The sequence below is a fragment of the Rhodnius prolixus genome, unplaced genomic scaffold (assembly GCF_049639745.1).
Source record: "Rhodnius prolixus isolate KJV_2025 unplaced genomic scaffold, Rpr scaffold_9, whole genome shotgun sequence".
In the NCBI taxonomy this organism is placed as follows: Eukaryota; Metazoa; Arthropoda; class Insecta; order Hemiptera; family Reduviidae; genus Rhodnius; species Rhodnius prolixus.
The window spans coordinates 10,419,496-10,443,446 of record NW_027411604.1 but is presented as its reverse complement, the minus strand read 5'-3'; the positions used below and the strand labels follow the sequence as shown (position 1 = coordinate 10,443,446).

General features: G+C 33.9%; 2 protein-coding genes across 7 annotated transcripts in view; one reads left to right on the top strand and one right to left on the bottom strand.

Moving 5' to 3' along the window:
• Window positions 1-23,951, top strand: part of LOC141454250 (uncharacterized) — a 370,074-nt gene that overhangs the window by 203,570 nt on the left and 142,553 nt on the right. The gene's annotated exons all lie outside the window — the stretch shown is intronic.
• LOC141454249 (uncharacterized) lies at window positions 2,633-10,055 on the bottom strand. The gene has a single exon (XM_074128304.1). It carries the CDS (start codon window positions 9,709-9,711, stop codon window positions 8,749-8,751), a length of 963 nt encoding a protein of 320 aa, XP_073984405.1. The 5' UTR covers window positions 9,712-10,055; the 3' UTR covers window positions 2,633-8,748.

Sequence of the window (23,951 nt, the reverse complement as noted above, 5' to 3'; positions counted from 1 at the left end):
GCTCTGTCCCTTTACGTTTTCCAGTCATTTTCACCACCTTCTTGACTGACTTAGTAGGCATATTTGCGATTTTTAATAATATTTTTGAATTTTCAAAAAATGCTTTCTTATTGTTGCTAGTGTTACCACAATAACTAATGAAAACTTTTTCAAAAGAGCTTAAGTAATGTTAAAACTTTAAGTAAACTTAAGTAAACTACTCCTGTTTGCAATATTTGTGCTTCTAAATCAATTTGAAAAATTTCATTTTCAAACCAGAACGAGTAGGTTTTAGTGAATATAAAGCATGCTATTCTTGGTGAGTGGTGTACTCAAACTAACCGGACAGCTGTATCGCTCACTGCACACAAATGAAGTCTCCAATTGTTAAATCTTCCCTTCTACACTAAGAGAGATTGGAGGCAAGAAATATCTATCTCTCCTTGTCCAAGCAGGGACTAGTATTTCTTTTTTTTTGGACGAGTCTAGGATATCTAGCTACCATGTTAGAGCAGATATAATACGATTCTTTTGGGCGAACCGTCTAACTCTAAATTCAATAAGGTCCGTCGATCAACCTGTACCGGATGGCCTTGGAAGCTGCAGAGAGGAGTTGCTTAAAGTCAAGATATAACAAAAAGGTCCAATCTCACAAATCCCAGTCGACGTGAATACTATCATAGAGCCGATCTTGGCCAAGGTTTCAAGATTGCCATCACTGGCTCCGGCAAGCATGGCATGCGTTGACAAAGTTTTCTATCTCTTTATCCAAAGATGGTCACCAAACATAAGAGCGAGCTAGAGATTTCATCTTGTTCATACCCTGGTGTCCCGCATGCAGATCCTTGAGCACGCCTACTCTTAGTTGCCGCGGCAGAAGGATGCGGTATCCCCACATCACCAGTCCGGTTGCTACATTTAGTTCAGTCCTCCGAACCAAATACGACTTGAGGTTTTCCTCTACCTTTTCTGGCCATCCATAATTTATGTAAGTGTAAACTTTACTCAGTTCTGAATCCCGTCTTCTATTATCCTTAACCGTTTTTAAATTAATAGAAACTGCGGATTCCATCATATTAATATAATCGAAGTCATCTTTCTGTTCTGAATCCGGCTCCTTATCCATAATTGGTAGCCGCGAAAACTGTCAGCCATATTCTTCTGGCTAGAAATATATTTCATCGCCTAATTGAAACCCGATAGGTACAATGCCCAACGCTGGAGCCTTCCAGCGGCCATTTCCGGTAAGCCTTTATGTTCTCAAAACAGTGCTAACAAGGGTTAATTATCACAGTATAAAGTAAATTGGTTGCCCGCTAAGTACTGAAAAACTTTTTAACCGACCAAAATATCGCTAAAAACTCTGTAATCATGGAATAGTTCAACTCTGCTTTCCTGAGTACCCTGGATGCAAGGGAAATAGGTCTGTCAGTACCATCTGGCATTTCATGTAAAATAACCGCAGCTATGCCTCTCTTTGATGTATTTATCGGTAACTCGGAGTTCAAGTGGACCAATACTTGGTCGGAAACTATCTGCCTTTTCGCTTCTAGAAACGAATTTTCGCAGCTGACATCCCATCGAAATGTTTTGCTTTTCTTCAATAATTCGTATAAAGACGACAGAATGTTGGCTAAATTTCTAGTAAATTGTCCATAATAACCAAATGCACCAACAAAAGCTCGTAATTCCTGGACGCAACTCGGGCGAGTAATTGCGCTGATTGCCCTTAATTTCTCTCCGTCCTTTTGGATGCCATTTCCGTTTATCACGTGACCAAAAATTTTATTTCTGGCTCGAAAAACTTGCACTTTTTGAAGTTTTATCTAAACCTAGCTTCTCTTAATTTTTCAAACACAGAGCGCAAATTTCTAAGGTGTTCTTCTTTGGATGCTCCCGTCACTACCAAATCATCCAGAAAGTTTACCACTCCAGGAAAACTTAAACTTTTATTGTTTTGTGCCTGGATTCAGGAACACGCAAAAAGAAATAAAAAGCTAGTCTTAAAGTCTAAAAGTTTCAGACTGCTGCAATCATCGATTTAATAAAATAAAAAAAAAACTTTTTGATGTTTTTACATTACTTTGTGAGTTCTCGTTCCAGACAATAACTAAATAGAATATATTTTAGAGGGGGGTCCATTAAAAAAATGACACACAAAATTTCAATTGCTTAATTTATTGGTAAGATATATAATATGGCCATTCCCCACCACCAAAATTTAAACCAGATTTCGAAATAATTTGTCTAGATACGTTTCCTGGCACTATCCGAACTGAAAAAAATAAATAGATAAATAAAATCTGCCCGTTAATAAGAATCTTAAATAATTATTGAATTATTTTAATGGTGTACATACTCAATTTTGATCGTCGTCAACTAACCTTTAACAAAAAACAAACATGTTAACAGACATAGAATACATATTTTGAATTAGGTTTTATTTAGTGGCAGGTATTTTAAAATTATTAAAAAAAGCTTTGTAAGCTTAATTTTAAGAAATATAAATCACATTACCACTCACAATCTATATTATAAATAACAATAATGTGCATTGTTATAGATGTAAAATAAAATAAATAAATTACTTTCCTTACCCCAACCCATGCTGGCCAACCAATTTGGGTTTGGTGGTTGTTCCGTTAAACTGAAATTAAAATATCCATGTTAGTTATTGGTGCATTGAGCGCGTTGATGATTTATTGTAAAAACTAACTATGGATATAAAAAGAATTATTTTAAAGACAAGCATCGATATTATACTTTAATAATGACATAAGTTTACATACAACTAGCCAATTGAGTGTGTGTTGTGACTTCCACCAGGAAGGTCGTGCTGGTGAATTTCTCTAATTTATAACCTTTCTTTTATATGTGGTGACAATTTTTTGAGATTTTTTTTGTACATTCAAATAGTGTACACTATTGTAAACCTGACTGCAATTTTTTATTTCTATTTCGGGGCATAAATAACTATTAATTTCAAATAAAAGTTCGCCAGAGAATTTTTATAAATTAGTAAGAATTCGGCTTGGATTAGTTAATCTTTAGTGATGAGTGCAGGTGGGGATTGCAATAAAGAAACGCCGAGCGGCGGAGGGGACACCAGCACAAAAGAACGCTCTGACGTAACGCCTCCCAGTCATGGGAGTGAACACCTTTTCGATGTCAACCAACAAGGATAGGTAAATACTGACGAGTTTCCGGTATCAAAAGGCGTTTTGCAGGGAGATAGTATCTCACCTTTACGCTTTGCCATTTTCATCAATGATATAGTCAGCTTCATGCAGTTTAACCATTGTAGCGCTGTTAAAATTGACCACTCTAACGGTTTACTTTCTCTTTTATACGCTGATGATGTGGTATTATTATCTAATTCGCCAGTAGAACTCAGAAGAAAATTATCAGTCTTAGAAAGATACCGTGCTGAGAATAAATTGAAAGTAAATCGGAAATTATTATTTTCAAGAAAGGCCGCGTCAAAGCTACTAAAAAGAAACTTTTTACTTTTCTGGTGAAAAAATTGAGGTTGTGGAAACGTTTAAATATCTGGGTATTTTGTTTCCTAAGTCGGGATGCTTTAATTTAACCTGTAAAGATATGGTCTCAAGAGCGACAGGAGCAATATCGGCTGCTAAAAGTATTTTCTCTGAATCTAAATTAGCTTCTTGGGCTTGCAAACAAAAGGGTTTTGATAGCTGCATTTGTTCTGTACTGCTCTATGGTAGTGAAATCTGAGTGCTTAGATATACTGACCAGATTGAGGTGGTGCAGACAAAGCTCATTATGTCATTGTTTTTTTGGCAACGTAAAACTGCAGGTTATATAATCAGAATAGAGACCGATAGAGTTAAATTAAAATATTTTGTTTTTAAACGTGCGCTGAACTGGCTGATCAAGCTGTTAGATGTGCGTGGAGATAGGCTACCGAAACTCTGTTATAATAAATTATTACATTTGGACAGTTCAAATGCTAACATTGTGAATCTGGTATCCCAGATTAAGAATTTTTTTTTCAATCTCGGTTATGAATGGTTGTGGTACGGACAGGATGCCAGTCTAATAGACAAATTTAAAGAAAAACTACTGTGCTTCCTAAATCAACTTTTAATTACTGACGATTTGGTTAGAATTAATAATTCTATTATTAGTTCAGTTTACAGCTTGATAGCTGATCAAAATTTTAATTCCTATTTGAAATTACCAGGGTGATCAGTCAAGTTAGAATGGCTCCAGACAACATGTTTGTTATCTACGCTAAAGGTAACCTTATGAAATTAACAGGCTTGAACTATGTCCAATGTGTAATTACGAAAAAGAGAACTTGGCTCATATTTTAATCAGCTGTCCGGGTTACAGTGAAATGAGGCAAAAGTACCTTTCTTAATATTTTCCACTAACAGAGCTCTGAAAGTGTATTAATTATTAGAAATAAATTTCATAGTTTGTCCATAAATTAGTTATGGTTGTCTAGATTTAAGGAAATCTATGTTAGACGTGTAGTTCTGTTTTATTTTCATTTTTTTAAAAAAAATAATTTTGTTTTATTATGTTTTCTTGTTTGCAGTATTTTTTATTTTTTGAACTTCACAGTTATGTTTAGATTTTTTTCTGTTCTATTATTATCAAATATTAAATTGGTAAATATCATATTATTACTTTTGAATGTAGTTTAAGCAGAAATGTAAATCACATTACCACTCACCATCTATATTATGAATGAATGAATGAATGAATGAATGAATGAATGAATGAATTTTTTATTGCTTATAGAGTTTTACACAACTCATAGCAATGAGTTGACCAATACAAACTTCTTTACAATAAAATAGAATTTAATATGAAACTAATATAAGGTAGGTAGCTTATGTAATAGAAATTAAATTGACAAATACTGAATAAGTTTGTAACAGAGTAACAGAAAAAAATAAAAGTAAATAAATGAAAAACAGAAAAAATAACCGAAAATAAAATAAATAAATGAAATCAAGATTCCCTAATACAATAAGATACATTAATACTAAACACAAATTAAGAGAAAACCTTGATTTTAAACAAGTGAAACAAGAATTTTCTTTTAAATAAATAAAACGGAGAGCTTTACATGAACCAAACTAATTTTCTGATAAACGGTATTAAACAGGCTCGATAAGGCTGGAAACATAGTGGAGCGGCGAGCAAAGTGGCGATGATAGCGAAAAGCAAAGCGGCAAAAACAAAAACTAGAAATTGATAGAGTTGCTCTATCTTCGCTTTGCTCGCCACTATGCGCGGTCCCATATGTTAACTTGTGTTTGATTTCGCCGCTTTGCTCTTCGCTATCATCGCCGCTTTGCTCGCCGCTCCACTATGTTTCCAGCCTAAGGCAGGCAAGTAGCTAGCTAATTAAAAATAGGCTATCAATGAAAAATTAAATTAATTAAAACTCTAATAATAGTTTTCTAAGTTTTAAGCTTTTCGTTACAAAAAAATAAATATTATTCATTTTATTATTGTCATTCTCAGCTGACAGTAGATCCAGAAAATTTTCTCTGTCTGAATTTTGAATGACTATGTATTTCCCGATATACGTGTCCCTAAAAGAGGAAAGAATTGGACATGATAATAGGGTATGAATTGGACTATCCCGACTTTTCCTGCAAAGAGGGCATTCGGATTCCTCAGAAAAGGTTATTGTAAAATTTCTATGCCAGACTCGGGCGCGATGTTTCCCAGACAACCTTAGCTGAGCAAATATCCTGATTTTATTGATATGATTTTTTTTACTGAGGTAACTTTGGGTGGTTCCAAAGGAGCACATATCCCTGTAAAAAACATTGAAACTACTATTTATAGCAGACTCAATGTCTTTAGAGATCAAATGGTTTAAATATCTTTGCGCTAAATTATTATAATTTTCTTTGATAAGATTGGGGTCTTGGGCAATCCAAATTTCCTCTGAACCTATGATGGAAAGATATTTTCTTAACTCCAGCACCCAGTTAAAGGGCAAGTTAAATGTATCGGCGAGTTCAACAAGGCGATTGTAACATATCTTTGGTAAGTGATCTTCTGGCATATTCAGTATGGAGATCCACCAGTTCACCATTCTTTTAAAGAGCTTATACTTCATGTGAACTTGACCTGTCTCTAATCTTACAAGATAGTTGGGGGTGTTGATTGGAAGATGGAGAAGAGTTTTATAAAAAGATAATTGCCCCTTTTCTATTAGATCTGCGTATGGGGGGCCCCATATTTCCGACATGTACAGGAGAGTGCTCTCCGATACTGCCTGAAATAATTTGGTCTTTGTGTCCCACGCTACAGATTTACAACTGGCTAGTGTTTTCAATACTGCTGAATTAGCTATTACACATTTTGATACAAAATATTTACTAGCAAGGGCAAACTTACCAGAGCTAGAAAAAGGGACTCCTAAATAATTAAATGTGTTTATAAGTTGAAGAGTTGAGTTATTATAAATTAGCTTCTTTATTTTCCCTAGTCTGCCTCCTTTATGAAATGGAAGTACCATTGTTTTATTAATATTAACCGTTAGGCTACTATGTGAGGAATATTCTTCCAATATGCGTAACTTGTTTTGAGCGTCCCTCCAACTACGTGCCATGATGACTAAATCATCGGCATAAAGTAAGCAAAGCAGGTTTCTATAACGATTGATGGGGATACCCTCAACATTTCTATTTATGAAGAACTCTTCGATATCAGAAATAAATAATATGAAGAGTAGGGGGCTCAGAATGTCCCCTTGCAAGACACCCTCGGATATGGATATAGAATCAGAGGTTTGGGAACCATCTTGCAAAACAAAAGACGCCGACTCGTATAATTTTATTAAAATACTTAGCAGTTTACCTTGAATACCTAGGTTATACAGTCGATGCCAGAGTTTTTGATGATTTACCGTGTCAAAGGCACGTTTAAAGTCAACAAATATTGCCAAGATCTTACTTTTCTTAAGCCTCAAGGAGATGTTTACAACTGAGGACAATATAAACACGCTATCTCTGCAACCTTTACCCGCCCTGAATCCCGTTTGTGTTTCAGGAATTAATTGTTTTACTTCTTACCAGTTTTTTAGTCTATTGTACAAAATTGCATTGAAGAGTTTAACAATGGTGTTTAATATGGATATTCCCCTGTAATTTTGAGGGTCATCTGTGGGGCCTTTTTTATGTAACATTATCATCCTTACTTTGACCCAGTTTAAAGGAACGTTTTCCTCTCGCCAGATTTTGTTATATATATTTAAAACTTGTTGAACCCAGTGGTCATTCATACACTTATAACATTCATTTGCTATTAAATCTAATCCGGTAGATTTATTGTTTTTACTAGAGTTTATAACTGCCAACAATTCATCTAAGGTGATATCATTATCTAATTCGGACGTACGATAACTCATAAACTTAGTATCGATATCTACTCTCAGAGGAATAGAGTTCTTGTGAAATGTCTCCCACTGCTTTATCGAGATCGCATTTTGCCGGGGAACCCTGGGTTTAAATTTTTTTATTGATGACCAAAAATCTGCAGAATTTTTTACAGTTTCTAGTTTTGAGTTTAATTTTTGAATATATTCAAACTTAATATGATTTATGAGATTTTTATAGGATTTCTTTGCGCTTAAAAATAAGTTTAGTGAATTCGGAGAGAACGAGTTTTGTCGACAATTTTTAAGCCGATCACGAACTTCTTTTTTTGCTTTATAGCAACGACTATCAAACCATGGTTTATTAGGGTTCACAGTTTTTAATGTTTGTGTTTTAAGAATATCTGCCTCGGACAGATGACTTTTGATTGCATCAGTGAAATTATTGCAGAGTTCATTGATATTCAAATTTGGATCAAATTGATTTGGGGAGGATTCTAAAATCGCTTTAAATAAGCTTAGATTTGTAGCATTTCGGTGAATACGGGTTATTTGGGTCGTAGGTTTGGAGTTATTATTATCATATTTATAGTTTAAGGAAAGGAGGCAAGGGAAATGGTCCGAGAATTCACATATATCCAGAATTTTTAAATCATTGACAACGTTCACACAGGAGAAGGATACCCATACGTTATCTACTACACTACACCCATTTGGACCAGAGTAGGTATATTGTGCGGGAATATCACTTGGTGATCTCCCATTGCAAACTATCATTCCCACGCTTTCCATAATATCAATTAGTTTTTCCCCCCGTTTGTCAATTATGCCATCCATTGAACTACGTTGACCTGAAAAATTGCAAGAATTACAAATTTCATCATCTAAATTATTCAACGAACCAATCCTGGCATTCCAATCTCCCCCAATGATAATGTGGAATTGTCCATAATTAAAAAATAAGTAATTTAAATCATTAGAGATCTCTTCTAGCAAATAATTATTTTCAGGGCCCGGTTTCCAGTAAACTGTTCCAATTACTATAGTTTTGTTGTCATACTCAACTAATAAACATAAAAACCAGTCTTTAGAAATTAATACTCTTATATTATTGAATAAAGATTTCCTCAAAAATATTATGATACCTCCACTTGCTCTGCCTTTTACAAAATATTTTGATGCCTTAACCAAAAAATAATCGAATTCCTGTAAAAAATTAGGTTTAATAACTAAATTAGAAGTAATCCACGTTTCATAAAGACAAAAAATATCTACATTAACGATTTTATCTATATCCTGAGCCGATAAATTGTACAATGTATTAAAACCATATAAATTCCAGAAAATACAACTTAGATTTTGTTTAGAAACTAAAGAACTAGGTATTTTATTTGGCGTTACTTGTTTTTTTGAGACGCGGTTTTTACTAAAAAAGATTTTAAATTATTAGATTTGATTGACCTCGGTTTTCTTTTATTTGTAGACTGACTCCTGGTTGTTCGAACTGATGAAGAGTCCGTTTCTATATCTTCAATGTCCGTTTCAGTGGGGGTTACGTCTATATTTTCAGATTGAGTTGCAGGGAATTTTTCGTCTGGATCCGCCAGGTCTTCATGTGTCCTAATTATTGTGGGTTGAGAATTTTCCTCTTTTCTCATAAGTATTATTCCGTTTTTTGTCCAAACTTGCTTTAATTTACCTTCCAATTTTAACTGACGAGCTCTTCGAAATAAACTGAGCTTTAGAGGAGATAAGAATTCATTTACAAACACCTGGTTTTGTGATATAATTAAAGAACTTCTCTTCTGTTTTGCATTTATAATGAAGTTTTTCTTAACTGAATTACGTACAAATTTAACGATTATTGCAGGCGGGAAATTACTATTTCTGTTGGGGATTCTTAAGCGATAAATATCATCTATCATTTCCGAGCTTAAATCCATCCCCACTTTATCGGCTATGTCCTTCAAAATTGAAAACAAATTCTCGCCTTCGACGATTGGAATGTTGTCTATTTTCAGAACATTCTGGAACCGAACTTGAGAATTTTCAATTAAGTCTCTTTTCATTTCAATTATTTCGCTTTTGAGAATATTGTTTTCTTTTTTTAGCACGAACAGATCTTTTTTACATGAGTTTAAATCTTTTTGTAATTTAGGGACAATTTTGTTGAAGTCTGCTTTCAGCTCTATTATATTAGCCTGCAAACTTTGGTTATTAGTTTCTAAGTTTGTAATTTTGGAGTCCATATTCTTGATGTCAGTAGAAATATTTTCAAGTTTGGTTAATACCAAATTAGCCAAGTCTTGCCCCGCACTGCCACCATCTGGACAATCACTCTTCTTTTCATTTCCACCCATATTGATAATGTTTATTCAAAATTGTATAAAACAACTTACTTTCACAATTTGAAGAAAGACAAATTTAGCGTATCCAAAAAAGTCAGTTCGAAACGTCTCTTGTGATTGAATTTATTAACTTATTAAACAGTAAAAACAGGAAAAACTTATTAAACAGAGAGAAAAAGACAAGAAAAAGAAAAAAAAAACTTATTTAAAAGAAATACTGTAAGAAACTATAAGGTTGATTACAGAGACAAACAAACACGTCTACTCTCTATGAGTGCTAGAGGTCAACTCCATCTATATTATAAATAACAATAATGTGCATTGTTATAGATGTAAAATAAAATAAATAAATTACTTTCCTTACCTAGCTTTGGAGGCTTCTTCCACTAAATTTTTGGGAGGCGCACTGAAATTAAAATATCCATGTTAGTTATTGGTGCATTGAGCGCGTTGATGATTTATTGTAAAAACTAACTTTGAATATAAAAAGAATTATTTTATTTTAAAGACAAGCATTGATATTATACTTTAATAATGACATAAGTTACCTACAACTAGCCAATCAATGTACAGGTAAAAACCAAATCAAAAAGCTTGACAACAGGGAAGGGATTTAGTTCAGTGGTTAACGTGCACCGGATTCCAATGCGGAAGATCCCTTGTTCAATCTAGCCTACTTAGATTTACTTTTTCTAAAAGCTTCTTACAGCCTCACTTTCCAGTGATAAACTGTTTTGTCTGTAACGTGAGAACATCGTCCGGAAGCAACTGAAAAAAGCTCCAGACGCCAATGAACACAAAATATGCCGCGATCGCGCTTTTTCAGTTAAGTGGTCAAGTACAAAATGAACTATAAAATCGCACTTTCATATCAGAGTAAGCATCAGATCTTTTCTGCGGAAATATCCAAAAATACGCAGGCCACTTGATAGTAACTTAATTCAAAAAATCTCGCTTAATTCCGTGTAAATCCATTTTTTTGAAAATTGGTTAACCCTAGTTACATTTTTATCATTAGAGATTTACAACGTAATACAATGACCTTACCTTAACCTTGTAACAGCATCTTAAGTCTAATGAAATTCAAAAATATTCAAAAGTAACTCACCCTCCTTGATCCGCATCATAATGGCCAAGTGCTTTAGGACTCCCTGGTTTCCTGAAATTTAATTATTATAATATTAGAAACGCTTTCCTGATTTGAATATTTTAATCTCTATTGCAACCAATTAAGTTTTGCTTGTTCCTTTATTATCATTATACTACTTAGTTCGTTATTTAAACAAGTCCTATTCCTGACCATGTAAGAGCTAATCCTCTGAGCTGTGGATTACTTCAGAGTACGATGAAGAACTATGGAGTAAAAAAAAGAGCATAGAAATCAGCAAATCTCAATTTTAAAAATAATTTTTTATGGAAAAATAACCATAGAAAATTCCATTTTCCAGAAATAACCATCGAGTAATTATCATTAAAACCTTAGTAGGGCAAAAAATAATTTGCTAGGCAGGACTTAAATTGCTCGTTCTAGATCTTTTAATTAGCAAAATTTTATTAATGATTTTAGTTAATACTTTGTTTTATTAGTCACTTACATTCCGAATTGATCTGCTTGTGCAGCATACAGGCAGCACACTAGGGCGATGGTTGCAATCAGTAGAAGCTTCATGATTGTTCAGTGGCGGTGGACAAACTGTTGATACTCACCTCGATGTGTCCGCCCTTTTTATACCCTGTCAACGCCAACTTAATTGTATATTTATTACCAGTAATAATTCAAAGAAATTAATAATAACTATTACTTTTAATTATAATTGCCCTTAACGCTGATTGAAAAAAATAAATTTTAATTTATGTAATATATTTAGAGATGACTCAAATGTAGTAAATCCATTTCTACACCTATTCGTTTTAACTGGCATTTTGTATTTTTCTAAAATTTTCCGTTCATTTTTCTCTATAAAAACTCTGTTATGCAAAAGAGTTTTTCTTTTAGAAATTATTGATCCTAATCCGAGGTAGAAATTTACCTTTATTATAAGTTTAATTTCACCTTTTGCTTTTTATTAGAACTTTTATTGTACTGAACTTTTATTAGCCAAATGACTTCATCACTTATAAATTTATTACATTCATTAGATTCTTCTAAAAACTTATTCATAAGAAGTTTTTTTTGTAATGGCAAAAACATAGTACACGATTTATAACAAGTATTTAGTAAATCTTATCCGATTATAAGAGATAATTTCCCACGCTGAGATGCTGGATTCAGTTTCAGCAACCCACTCTAAGATTTGATTGTAATGTTACCGTCATAATATTGGGTAAAAATATTTTAAAAAATTATAAAAATCTAAGAACTTTTTTGACGAAATTCATCTTTTTTTTTATTTAGATTTCTACAACTGCACAGAAATCAATGCATTAAGTAAAACAGATGGTCGATAATAGAGTGTGCTGATAGGCTAGGCCAACAAGCACACATTGACATCACTAACATGAACCATACAGCAATAGCAGTCGTAATATGAAATAATAGTGTGAATTCATCTTAAAAACTTTATTATCTTAATATATTGTACTATCCTCAAAACTATGTGGACTTACGGACTAGAGCTGTGGAGTTCAGCCAAACCGACAAACATACGGACAGGACAGGACATTTCAGTCAAAACTCCTCCGACAGATAGCTGACGCTCCTTTCTACGGTGACTAACCTCATTCTTCATACCGACCTCCAGATCCTTCGTACACCGATTAGCCAAGACTAAATATGAAAAATTCCATAAGGCTCTCTCCACTTGCTCCAATCCTCTAGTACAGACTCTCGCCTCCTCTGACATTCCTGACAATCCTCCTCGCCGACTGAATCGCCAGTGGCCCCGCGACTTCCTGGCTGTCTGAAGGCCTAAAAATCATATCCTGCAGAAAGTGCTACCGCTGGGCAGATTCTTTCCTCCTGCCTTTCATGCCTTTACACTTCCATCTCCCTATTTACTTATTGTATGGTGTATTATACAGATTGTAAATAAAATAAATTTAAAAAAAGATCATCTTAATAAAGTTCATGAAAACATTTTCAAAAGAGCTTAAGTAATTTTTTTCTACTTCTGTTTGCAATATTTGTGCTTTTAAATCAATTTGAAAAATTTCATTTTTAAACCAGAATGAGTACGTTTTAGTGAATATAGAGCATGCTATTCTCTGGTGAGTGGTGTACTCAACCTAATCGGACAGCTACATCGCTCACTGCACACAAATGAAGTCTGCAATTGTTAAATCTTCCCTTCTGCACTAAGAGGGATTGGAGGCAAGCAATATCTATCTCTCCTTGTCCAAGATTAGTCCAAGCAGGGATAGTATTTTTTATTTTTTTAGGACGAGTCTAGGATATCTAGCTACCTTGTTACAGCTGATATAATACGATTTTTTTAGGCGATCCGTCTAACTCTAATTTCAATAAAGTGGTTGACCTCGAACCTTTATAGAGTACTGACGTATTATTTTGTGCTCTGCTTTATTTTATTTTTTTAACTGGTTTCCTAGTGAGTTTCTTACACAAATTTTAGTGACTTAGTTTTGTTTAATTTTTGTTTAACTTTTTGTTTAATTTTTGTGTTAAAAAGTTTTCGATTTATTGAGTAACTTTGAAAAATTATAAACATTTCTGAATATTCATTAACTTATTTTACTGAAAAATTTGTTTGTGCGGAGTTTGTTTTTGTGGTCTTTGGTACCATGGCAGATAACAAACCAGTGAGCGATGGTAGTAGTGGGGCTCGAGCTGAGGTCGGTGGTGGGAGTGATACTAAACTCTCTTATATTGCCAAACTTGATTCACTCTCGGCTGAGATTATAGCTTTCAGAAAAGAGCAGTCTTCTCTAAGTACTGACATGCAAACATTTAAAAGAGAATTTAAAAAACTCAGCTCTAATTTAGAAAAGGACCTGAAAGTTTGTAAAAAAAATATCTCTAAACTCTTCAGTGAGAATAATTATTTAAAGAAACACATTTATAATTTGAACAAAGAGATGTCATTTTGTTCGCATACTCCTTATTCAAATAGCGTCAAAATAGATAACATTTCTGTATCAGAAAAGGAAAATCTTCATTCCATCATTGAAGGTTTGTCAAAACAAATTGATGTTGATCTGAGGGAGGAAACAGTCGATTATATTTATCGACGGAAGTTTGGTCGGGGTAGTTATCCACCCTCAATAATTGTTAAATTTTTGTATTCTTCTATTAAAAGGAAATTTGCAAGAAACTCCAAATTGAATAAAGATAAATTAAAGTCGTCTGACAATAATCAACAGATATATGTTAATGACTTGCTTTCACCGTTTGCCTACAAGTTATTTGTTCAAGCCAGGGAGCTAAAAAAGCAAGGCTTATTATTTTCGGTTTGGCATCGTGACGGCCGCATATTCGTCAAGAAAAATGTCGAGGGCGTACCGAAAGTAATTAGTTCAGTTGAAGATTTACCGTTGCTGAGTGATGGTACCTCTAAGGTCTTGTCAGCGGAAACGATTTGTACTGAAGATGTGGATGACTCAGACGCTTCAGTTAAGTCAACAGGTTCAAAACGGTCCAGAAAGAACGTCAAACAGGCACAATCTTCAACTATGCAGGATTTTTTGTTCAAGAAACCGAAGGTTTTTTAAGTAATTGTACTTCTACAGGTATTCCAAAAAATGTTTTTGCTTGTCTAAATTCAGAGGGTTATAATTATTTAAAATTAGGGTTTTGGAATATTACTGGTTTTAGCTGTTTGTATAATTTATTAACTAGTGAAATAGATAAAATATTAGAGCTTCACATATTTTGTATTTGCGAGACCTGGCTTCATTATGATGATTTTTCCGTTCCTTCATTTTTGAGTAATTATGATTATTTTTTCTCCAAAGCTTCTAAATTTCATGTAAGGGGTAGGGGGGCATCCGGCGGATTGATGGTTTTTTTTTAAAAAGAATTTTTTTTCAGAAATCAAATTGGAAATCTTAACAGACAATTTTTTGTGTTTACATTTTATTCTCGGGAATTCTGAGTTTATTTTAGGGGTTGTTTATTGGCCACCTTCTCTAGATGACTTAAATATTGTCAATTCTTTTTCTGATCATTTATATTTTTTGTCACAACTTTACTCTGAAGCTAATATAATAGTAGGAGGTGGTTTTAACTCGCGAATAGGATTACTTAATGATTTTGAGGATGACATTTTCGAAAATACTTTTTTATCAAATAGCAGAAATTCGCAGGACTTAGTTGTAAACAACAGAGGCAAACTCTTGGTGGATTTAATGAATGAATTCGGTTTCTTTGTTTGCAATGGTAGAACACCAGGAGATGAAATCTTAGGCCGTTTTACAAACATCAATAAACGAGGTTGTAGCGTTGTCGATCTGGTTTGGTTCAATTTAAGCTGTGCATATTATATTTATAATTTTGACATAATAAATAATTCTCAATTCACAGACCATAATCTATGTATTTTGTCAGTTAAAATTCCTTCTTTAAAACTCACATCTTATAAAAATGTTATTTCTAATTCTACAGTGCATTTTTTGAATAGAGATAATGAAACCTTAAGTAAGTTTAAGTCCTTATTAGCTGATCCGGACGTTTCTGATGCGAGCCATGTTTCAACTTTAAATGAAAAGTATTCTTTTTTATTAATCATATGCACGAGGTAATGAAATCTTCTGGTATGTTGACTGTTAGAAATTATAATTATTACTCGTCTAATAGGGGAGTTGACAATAAACCTTGGTTTAATCATTCCTGTCATCTAGCGAAAAGAAAAGTTAAAGCTCAATTAAAGATCTGCAAGGCAAGCTTGTTTAGTAATATTTCTTTAACCGAGTACCATAAATTAAAAAAAGATTATAAAAATACAGTAATCTCCAATAAGAGAAATTATTTTGATAGTATAAAGGTGACTTTAAGAAATGTTAAAAATACTACTGAGTTTTGGTTTGCAGTAGCCAAGTTTAGGGTTAAATCTTGATAGTCCAGATATTCTTTCCTGTCAGAACTGGGAGAAATTTTACAGTGTTATCTTTCCTCCGAAAATTGTAGATAATACTAGCTTTTTTGGTTGTTACGATCCTATTTTGGATACAGATATCTCTTAGGAGGAGCTACTTTCAAGCATTAATGATGGTAAATTAAAGAAGGCGGCTGGGTTGGATTTAATTTCCAACGAATGTTTTAAAAATCTTAGTTCCTCTTGGGTTGAATTTCTATTGACTTTATTTAATCAGGCTTTTCATTCAGAAGTTCTCCCTAAATCTTGGTCTTCAATAAAAATGAAGTTATTGTATAAGAAGGGTGATCCCTCAGACCTGAATAATTATAGGGGTATAGCGATTTTCAATTGCATTACCAAGCTCTTCACCAAAATTATTTATAATAGGCTTTATGATTGGGTCGAAAAACACAACTTGATCCCCGAGGAGGAGACGGGTTTCCGCAAGGGCAGGGGATGCCGCCATTGTGTTTTTTGTACTTTCTTATATTGTTAATATCAGCCTTAGACTGATGCGTAGTAAAGTGTTTACGATCTTTGTGGATTTCAGAAGAGCTTTCGATTCGGTTAATCATGGGAAATTATGGCATAAGCTCTATGGTCTAGGTGTAAGTCGGAAGATCCTACAAGTTATTAAAAAACTTAAAGCCAAGTTATAACAAAAAGGTCCAATCTCACAAACCCCTGTCGACGTGAATACTATCATAGGGCCGATCTTGGCCAAGGTTTCAAGATTACCTTCGCTGGCTCCGGCCTTACCATCCGGCAAGCGTGGCATGCGTTGACAAAGTTTTCTATCTTCTCTATCCACAGATGGCCACCAGACATTAGAGCGAGCCATAGATTTCATCTTGTTCATACCCTGGTGTCCTGCATGCAGATCCTTAAGCACTCCTATTCTTAGTTGCCGCAGCAGTATGATGCGGTATCCCCACATCACCACTCCGGTTTCTACTAACAGTTCAGTCCTCCGAACCAAATACCACTTGAGTTTTTCCTCTACCTTTTCTGGCCATCCATACTTTATGTAAGTGTAAACTTTACTGAGTTCTGAATCCCGTCTTGTCTTATCCATAACCGTTTTTAAATTCATAGAAAGTGCGGATTCCATCATACTAATATAATCGAAGTCATCTTTCTGTTCTGAATCCGGCTCCTTATCCATAATTGATAGCCGCGAAAACCGTCAGCTACATTCTTCTGGCTAGAAATATATTTCATCGCCTAATTGAAACCCGATAGGTACAATGCCCAACGCTGGAGCCTTCCAGCGGCCATTTCCGGTAAGCCTTTATGTTCTCAAAACAGTGCTAACAAGGGTTAATTATCACAGTATAAAGTAAATTGGTTGCCCGCTAAGTACTGAAAAACTTTTTAACCGACCAAAATATCGCTAAAACCTCTGGAATCATGGAATTGTTCACCTCTGCTTTGCTGAGTAGCCGGGACCCAAAACAGGTCTTTCCGTACCATCTGGCATTTCATGTAAAATAACCGCTATTTTTTTGGATGCTCCCGTCACTACCAAATCATCCAGAATGTTTACCAATCCAGGAAAACGTAAACTTTATTTTCCTTAAACATTTATTGTTTTGTTCCCGGATTCAGGAACACACAAAAAGAAATAAAAAGCTAGTCTTAAAGTCTAATAGTTTCAGTCTGTTGCAATCAGCGATTTAATAAAATAAAAAAAACTTTTTGAAGTTTTTATTTTAATTTGTGAGTTCTCGTTCCAGACAATAACTAAATAGAATATATTTTAGAGGGGGGTCCATTAAAAAAATTACACACAAAATTTCAATTGCTTAATTTATTGTTAAGATATATAATTTGGTAATTCCCTGCCACCAGATTTCGAAATGATTTGTCTAGATACGTTTCCTGGCACTATCCCTGGTACTGAAAAAAATAAATAGATAAATAAAATCTGCCCGTTAATAAGAATCTTAAATAATTATTTAATTATTTTAATGGTTTACATACTCAATCTGGACCGACGGCCTATGACCTTTAACAAAAAACAAAAATCTTAACAGACATCGAATACATATTTTGAATTTGGTTTTATTTAGTGGCAGGTATTTAAACAGTAGTATCTCTTTGTAAGCTTAATTTTAAGAAATGTAAATCACAACACCACTCACCATCTATATGTACAAATGTGCATTGTTATACGTAGGTGCAAAATAAAATAAATAAAATACTTTTCTTACCCAGAATCGTCGTTTTTAGCCGCTAAACTTTTGGGAGGCAGACTGAAATTAAAATATCCATATTAGTTATTGGAGCATTGAGCGCGTTGATGATTTATTGTAAAAACTAACGATGGATATAAAAAGAATTATTTTATTTTAAAGACAAGCATCGATATTATACTTTAATAATGACCTAAATTTACATACAACTAGCCAATTGAGTGTGTGTTGTGACTTCAACCAGGAAGGTCGTGCTGGAGAATTTCTCTAATTTTCTTTCAGAAATTATTGATCTTAATCAGAGGTAGAAATTTACTTTTATTTATAAGTTTAATTTCACCTTTTGCGTTTTATTTTAACTTTTATTGTACTGAACTTTTACGATGCGAAAACTTTTATTAGCCAAAGGACTTCATCACTTATAGATTTATTACATTCATTAGATTCTTCTAAAAACTAATTCATAAGAAGTTTTTGTGATGGCTAAAACATAGTACAAGATTTATAACAAATATTCAGTAAATCTTATCCTATTATAACAGTTAATTTCCTACGCTGAGATGGTGGATTCAGTTTCAGCAACCCACTCTAAGATTTGATTGTAACGTTACCGCCAAAATATTGGGAAAAAATATTTTAAAAAATTTATAAAATTCTCAAAATCAAATTAGGCCTAAAATATTTTGACGAAATTCATCACGTACTATCCTCAAACCTATGTGGACTTACGGACTAGAGCTGTGGGGTTCAGCCAAACCTACAAACGTACGGACTGTGCAGGACATTTCATTCAAAATTACTACGACAGATAGCTGACGCTCCTTACTACGTGACTAACCTCAATCTTCACACCGACCACCACATCACCTTCGTATACCAATTAGCCAAGACTAAATATCAAAAATTCCATACTGCTCTCTCCGTTTGCTCCATTCGTCTAGTACAGTCTATCGCCTCCTCTGACATTCCTGACAATCCTCCTCGCCGACTGAACCGCCAGTGGCCCCGCGACTTCCTCACAGTTTGAAGGCCTAAAAATCATATCCTGCAGATATGTGCTACCGCTGGGCAGATTCCTTCCTCCTGCCTTTCACGCTTCTATACTTCAATCTCCCTAATTACTTATTGTATAGTGTATTATACAGATTGTAAATAACAAAAAAAATTAAAAAAAAAAAATTATCTTAATAAAGTTCATGTAAACCATGTTTTACTTAATATAGTTATATTTATTTTTTCATTGTCTAGACCATTTCTAGAGATTTGTAGAGAGCCATTTCTCCTTAAATAATTTTAATAAATCTCACGAAGAGCCGCGAAATATATATTTATTTCCACATATTGCAAAGTAAAAAATGATAACTAAACCTGTGTTTGAATGAAACTGGCTGCAGTCTTATATACGTACTGTATTTTAACATAATTCTATTCAATTTCAAACCTATCACATTTAAAATTCTTATTGAAAAAATATCTTTACTTTAATAAATGAAATTTTCACTTGCTTCAATAAAATTGAAATATACAATTTCTTTTGGACAGGCTGAAGAGCTACAAAATTTGGATATTAGAGCCGCATGCCTTTATTGGAAACGGCTGTTCTTGCGTTCCATTGTAGTATTTTTAATTTATTCATGTGTTGTAAATGAAAGTATAATAACTAAAACTATAATAGATATTATATACACTGTACAGTTAAAAAGTATTTGTTACTTAATAACAGTAACCAATTGGAAATTTACATTGCCTCCTTCAAACTTATCACTTTATGTTTGATCAGTAATCTCAGTTTGTCGTCAGGTATTTTTAATTCTATTCCATTTAAACTCTTTAAGATGGAGTAGACCGCTTCATATAATATATCTAAATTGGAATCCTGTTGAAGGGATTTCGCAGTTTTCGTTACCTCTGAGGGGCGGTATGGATTTTGAGGAATTAATCCTCATGGTGTACTTTTACTCGTACTCGGTTGAATTAATACCTCGTTAATTAATTTTTTATCGAAATTAGGGGACACCTCAAACCTATTTCTTTTGGTTTTTCTCTTATAAGTAATGGTAGACGCGAATGGCCTATTATCGTTAACTATGAGTTTATTTAGTAAGGGGAATTCTTTTAGATTGTCTAAAGTGGGGGCTTGTTTTTCCGCTAAGGCGGCAAACGAGTTACTGGATAGAAATCTTTTTGCGTCCAAGTATGAGATATTCTTCTCGCCCGTTAATTGCTTTAAAGTTTTCTCTTTCTTATATTGGGGACACATATTCACGTTTGTTGCCAAATGGGTAGCACTGACGTAATTCACACATTTAGCTGTGTTATCTTTACATTGAGATGCTTCATGATTACTCCCACATTTGTCACATCTTACATTCCCTTTACATTGGTCTTTAAAGTGACCAAATCTTAAACACTGTCTGAATTGTATGACATTTTGAATGTAATTGTGAACTTCGTATTGTGGTAACTGCTGCCCTCTAACCGAGAACAAAACCGACTGAGTGGGAACGAATTTTGTTTCTTTCGTATCCCTGTCTATAACTTTTCGCTTTAATCGTCTGATTTCTGTTATCTGGTATTCAACCCCTAATGGAACCCTCTCTTCGATGAATCACAGTACAATTTTATCGGCAACTCGGAGTTGAAGTGGACCAATACTTGGTCGGAAACTATCTGTCTTTTCGCTTCTAGAAACGAATTTTCGCAGCTGGCATCCCATCGAAATGGTTTGCCTTTCTTCAATAATTCATATAAAGGTGACAGAATGTTGGCCAAATTGCTAATAAATCGTCCATAATAACTAACTGCACCAACAAAAGCTCGCAATTCCTGGACGCAACTCGGGCGAGTAATTGCGCTGATTGCCCTTAATTTCTCTCCGTCCTTTTGAATGCCATTTCCATTTATCACGTGACCCAAAAATTTTATTTCTACCTCGAAAAACTTGCACTTTTTGAAGTTTAATCTAAACTCTCTCAATTTCTCAAACACTGAGCGCAAATTTCTTTGGATACTCCCGTCACTACCAAATCATCCAGAATGTTTACCAATCCAGGAAAACGTAAACTTTATTTTCCTTAAACTTTTATTGTTTTGTTCCCGGATTCAGGAACACACAAAAAGAAATAAAAAGCTAGTCTTAAAGTCTAATAGTTTCAGTCTGTTGCAATCAGCGATTTAATAAAATAAAAAAAACTTGTTGAAGTTTTTACATTACTTTGTGAGTTCTCGTTCGAGACAATAACTAAATAGAATATATTTTAGAGGGGGGTCCATTAAAAAAATTACACACAAAATTTCAATTGCTTAATTTATTGTTAAGATATATAATTTGGTAATTCCCTGCCACCAGATTTCGAAATGATTTGTCTAGATACGTTTACTGGCACTATCCCTGGTACTGAAAAAAATAAATAGATAAATAAAATCTGCCCGTTAATAAGAATCTTAAATAATTATTAAATTATTTTAATGGTGTACATACTCAATCTGGACCGACGGCCTATGACCTTTAACAAAAAACAAAAATGTTAACAGACATCGAATACATATTTTGAATTTGGTTTTATTTAGTGGCAGGTATTTAAACAGTAGTATCTCTTTGTAAGCTTAATTTTAAGAAATGTAAATCACAACACCACTCACCATCTATATGTACAAATGTGCATTGTTATAGGTGTAAAATAAAGTAAATAAAATACTTTTCTTACCAAGATTTATCCGTTTTGTTCCGCTAAACTTTTGGGAGGCAGACTGAAATTAAAATATCCATGTTAGTTATTGGAGCATTGAGCGCGTTGATGATTTATTGTAAAAACTAACTATGGATATAAAAAGAATTATTTTATTTTAAAGACAAGCATCGATATTGTACTTTAATAATGACCTAAATTTAGATACAACTAGCGAATTGAGTGTGTGTTGTGACTTCAACCAGGAAGGTCGTGCTGGTGAATTTCTCTAATTTTTTTCTTTTTTTTTTATAATTTATAGTGTAGTAAATTGGAATGTTTGATATTTGGCAACCCTGTAGAGGGTGTAAGAGAAGGGCTGACCGTTAGGGGTAGCTAGAGGGTTGCAGGTAGTTGGAGACATTCCTTAGTTGAGTTGAGTTGAGTTTCGTCACTCTTTATGGAAGTTATGCCTTATGAATATTATGACTTATGAATTATGTGGATAAACTATATTTATGATAATTTATGTTTATTCAAACCGTTATGAGTATTAAGTAAATTATTATTATTGTTTATGCGATTTAGTTATTGTGTTTTCTCCCGCATTTTATTTTTATTTCATAATTTTACAACTTCAGGTGTGGGGTCAAGAACGGTGAAAAATAGGTAAAGAACTGGTAAAGTGCGGTAAATAGTGAAAGAACTGGTAAAGAATAGTCAATCTGTGAGAAACCAAAATGCAGCTTGGCAACATTAAGAGGATTGAGTCCGCAATTATGTTAGCACCGGTAAAGGAAGCTAAAAGATTTTATGAAGTTATTTTTGGACTAGATGAAGGGCGTCTGAGTAGAAAGAAAATAAAGGAATTTGAAGGTTTCAAGTTAAATGATGTGGACTTAGTGAATAAAGTGGAAGAATTAAAAGACACATTTTCATTGTGGGAATTAAAAAGTGTTGCAAACCTATTAGGTATTCAGTTAAGCCCTAGACAAGATGTGGCGTCGGAATTGTGTAAATTTCTAAATGATATTAGCTTATTACTTGAAGCAATAAGTGAAGAACAACCAGAAGAAGAAGAAGATGAATACGTTGAGGAAGTGAGTGAAAATTCTTCATGTTCAAAATATGTGCAGCAATGTCGACCATTTCAGTTTTCTTTTAGAGACATAGAAGAAAGTCTGAGGCCATTTACCGGCGAAGATAACTACACCATTAACTTGTGGTTAACTGATTTTGAAGAATTGGTACAAGTTATGAGGTGGCAAGAGTTAGAAAAATTGGTGTTCGCTAAAAAATCACTGAAGGGACTGGCAAAACATTTTGTTAGTGTTGAACGTGGTTTAACCAGTTATAGTGCATTGAAGGAAGCACTTGTTGAGGAATTTTCTAACGAAGACAGTGTTAAGGAAAATTGATTCCAAAGTAGCATCCAGGAAATGTTTTAATTGTTATGAAGAGGGGCATTTAGTGGCTGAATGTCCGAAACCCAGACGTGAGAAGGGAAGCTGTTTTGAGTGCGGCAAAATGGGACACCTTCAAAGGGAATGCGAACGTCAGAAGCAGAGCACACCATCTTTAGTTTCGCTGGTAGTTGAGAAATCTGTTCTACCTCCATCCACAGCAGACATCCTCAGTGAAGGCGCTACTACTAGAGGAGAAGTAGAAGCCTTGCCCGGTTCAGCAATATCTTTGATAATGGAAGATCGTGTCAGTGAAAGCGATATATTACGTGAGGTAGCAATTAATGATGGTTCGGAGGTAATGTTAATTGATTACGGTGAAGTAGAAATTGTAAACCCTGAGCTTAATGTAAACGATCTAAAATCTGTCCCTGGGATTATAAGTGAATGTATACCTACCGAGAAACCTAGTGAACCCGCTGTTGATTTCTAAGTAGAAATGAAAGTGATGCCTGAGCAAAATCTGTCAATGCTACAGGAAAATGATAAGGGAAATTGTGAAAGTAGTGAATATTTAGAGGATAAAGTGCTTAAAAGATTTGAATTATGTAATGGGTTGGTGTTCAGAAAGAAAAAGAGGAAAATTTTATTTGTAGTTCCCGAAAAAATAGAGAGCCAAATTGTCAGAAAGTTTCATGATTATGTTGGTCATTTAGGTGTTAATGAAGGTGCCGAGTTAATTTTAAGGTCTTATGGGTTACCAAAATTACAGGACAAAATTAAAGTTTATATTGATAGTTGTATTAAATGTATTGCATGCAATCCAATCTTAGGAAAGAAAGAAATGTGGTGGACAAAGTTTTGCTCCCTGCTAGGTACCTGTTTAGGGGTATATCAGGTAACAGATTCCTTTTGATGGAATTTCTGGGTCTGGAAGGATAAGACCTTCCTTGACAA

Bases quoted from the DNA above. Each gene is read 5' to 3' on its own strand.
- LOC141454249 (XM_074128304.1), bottom strand. From the start codon at position 9,711: ATGGGTGGAAATGAAAAGAAGAGTGATTGTCCAGATGGTGGCAGTGCG.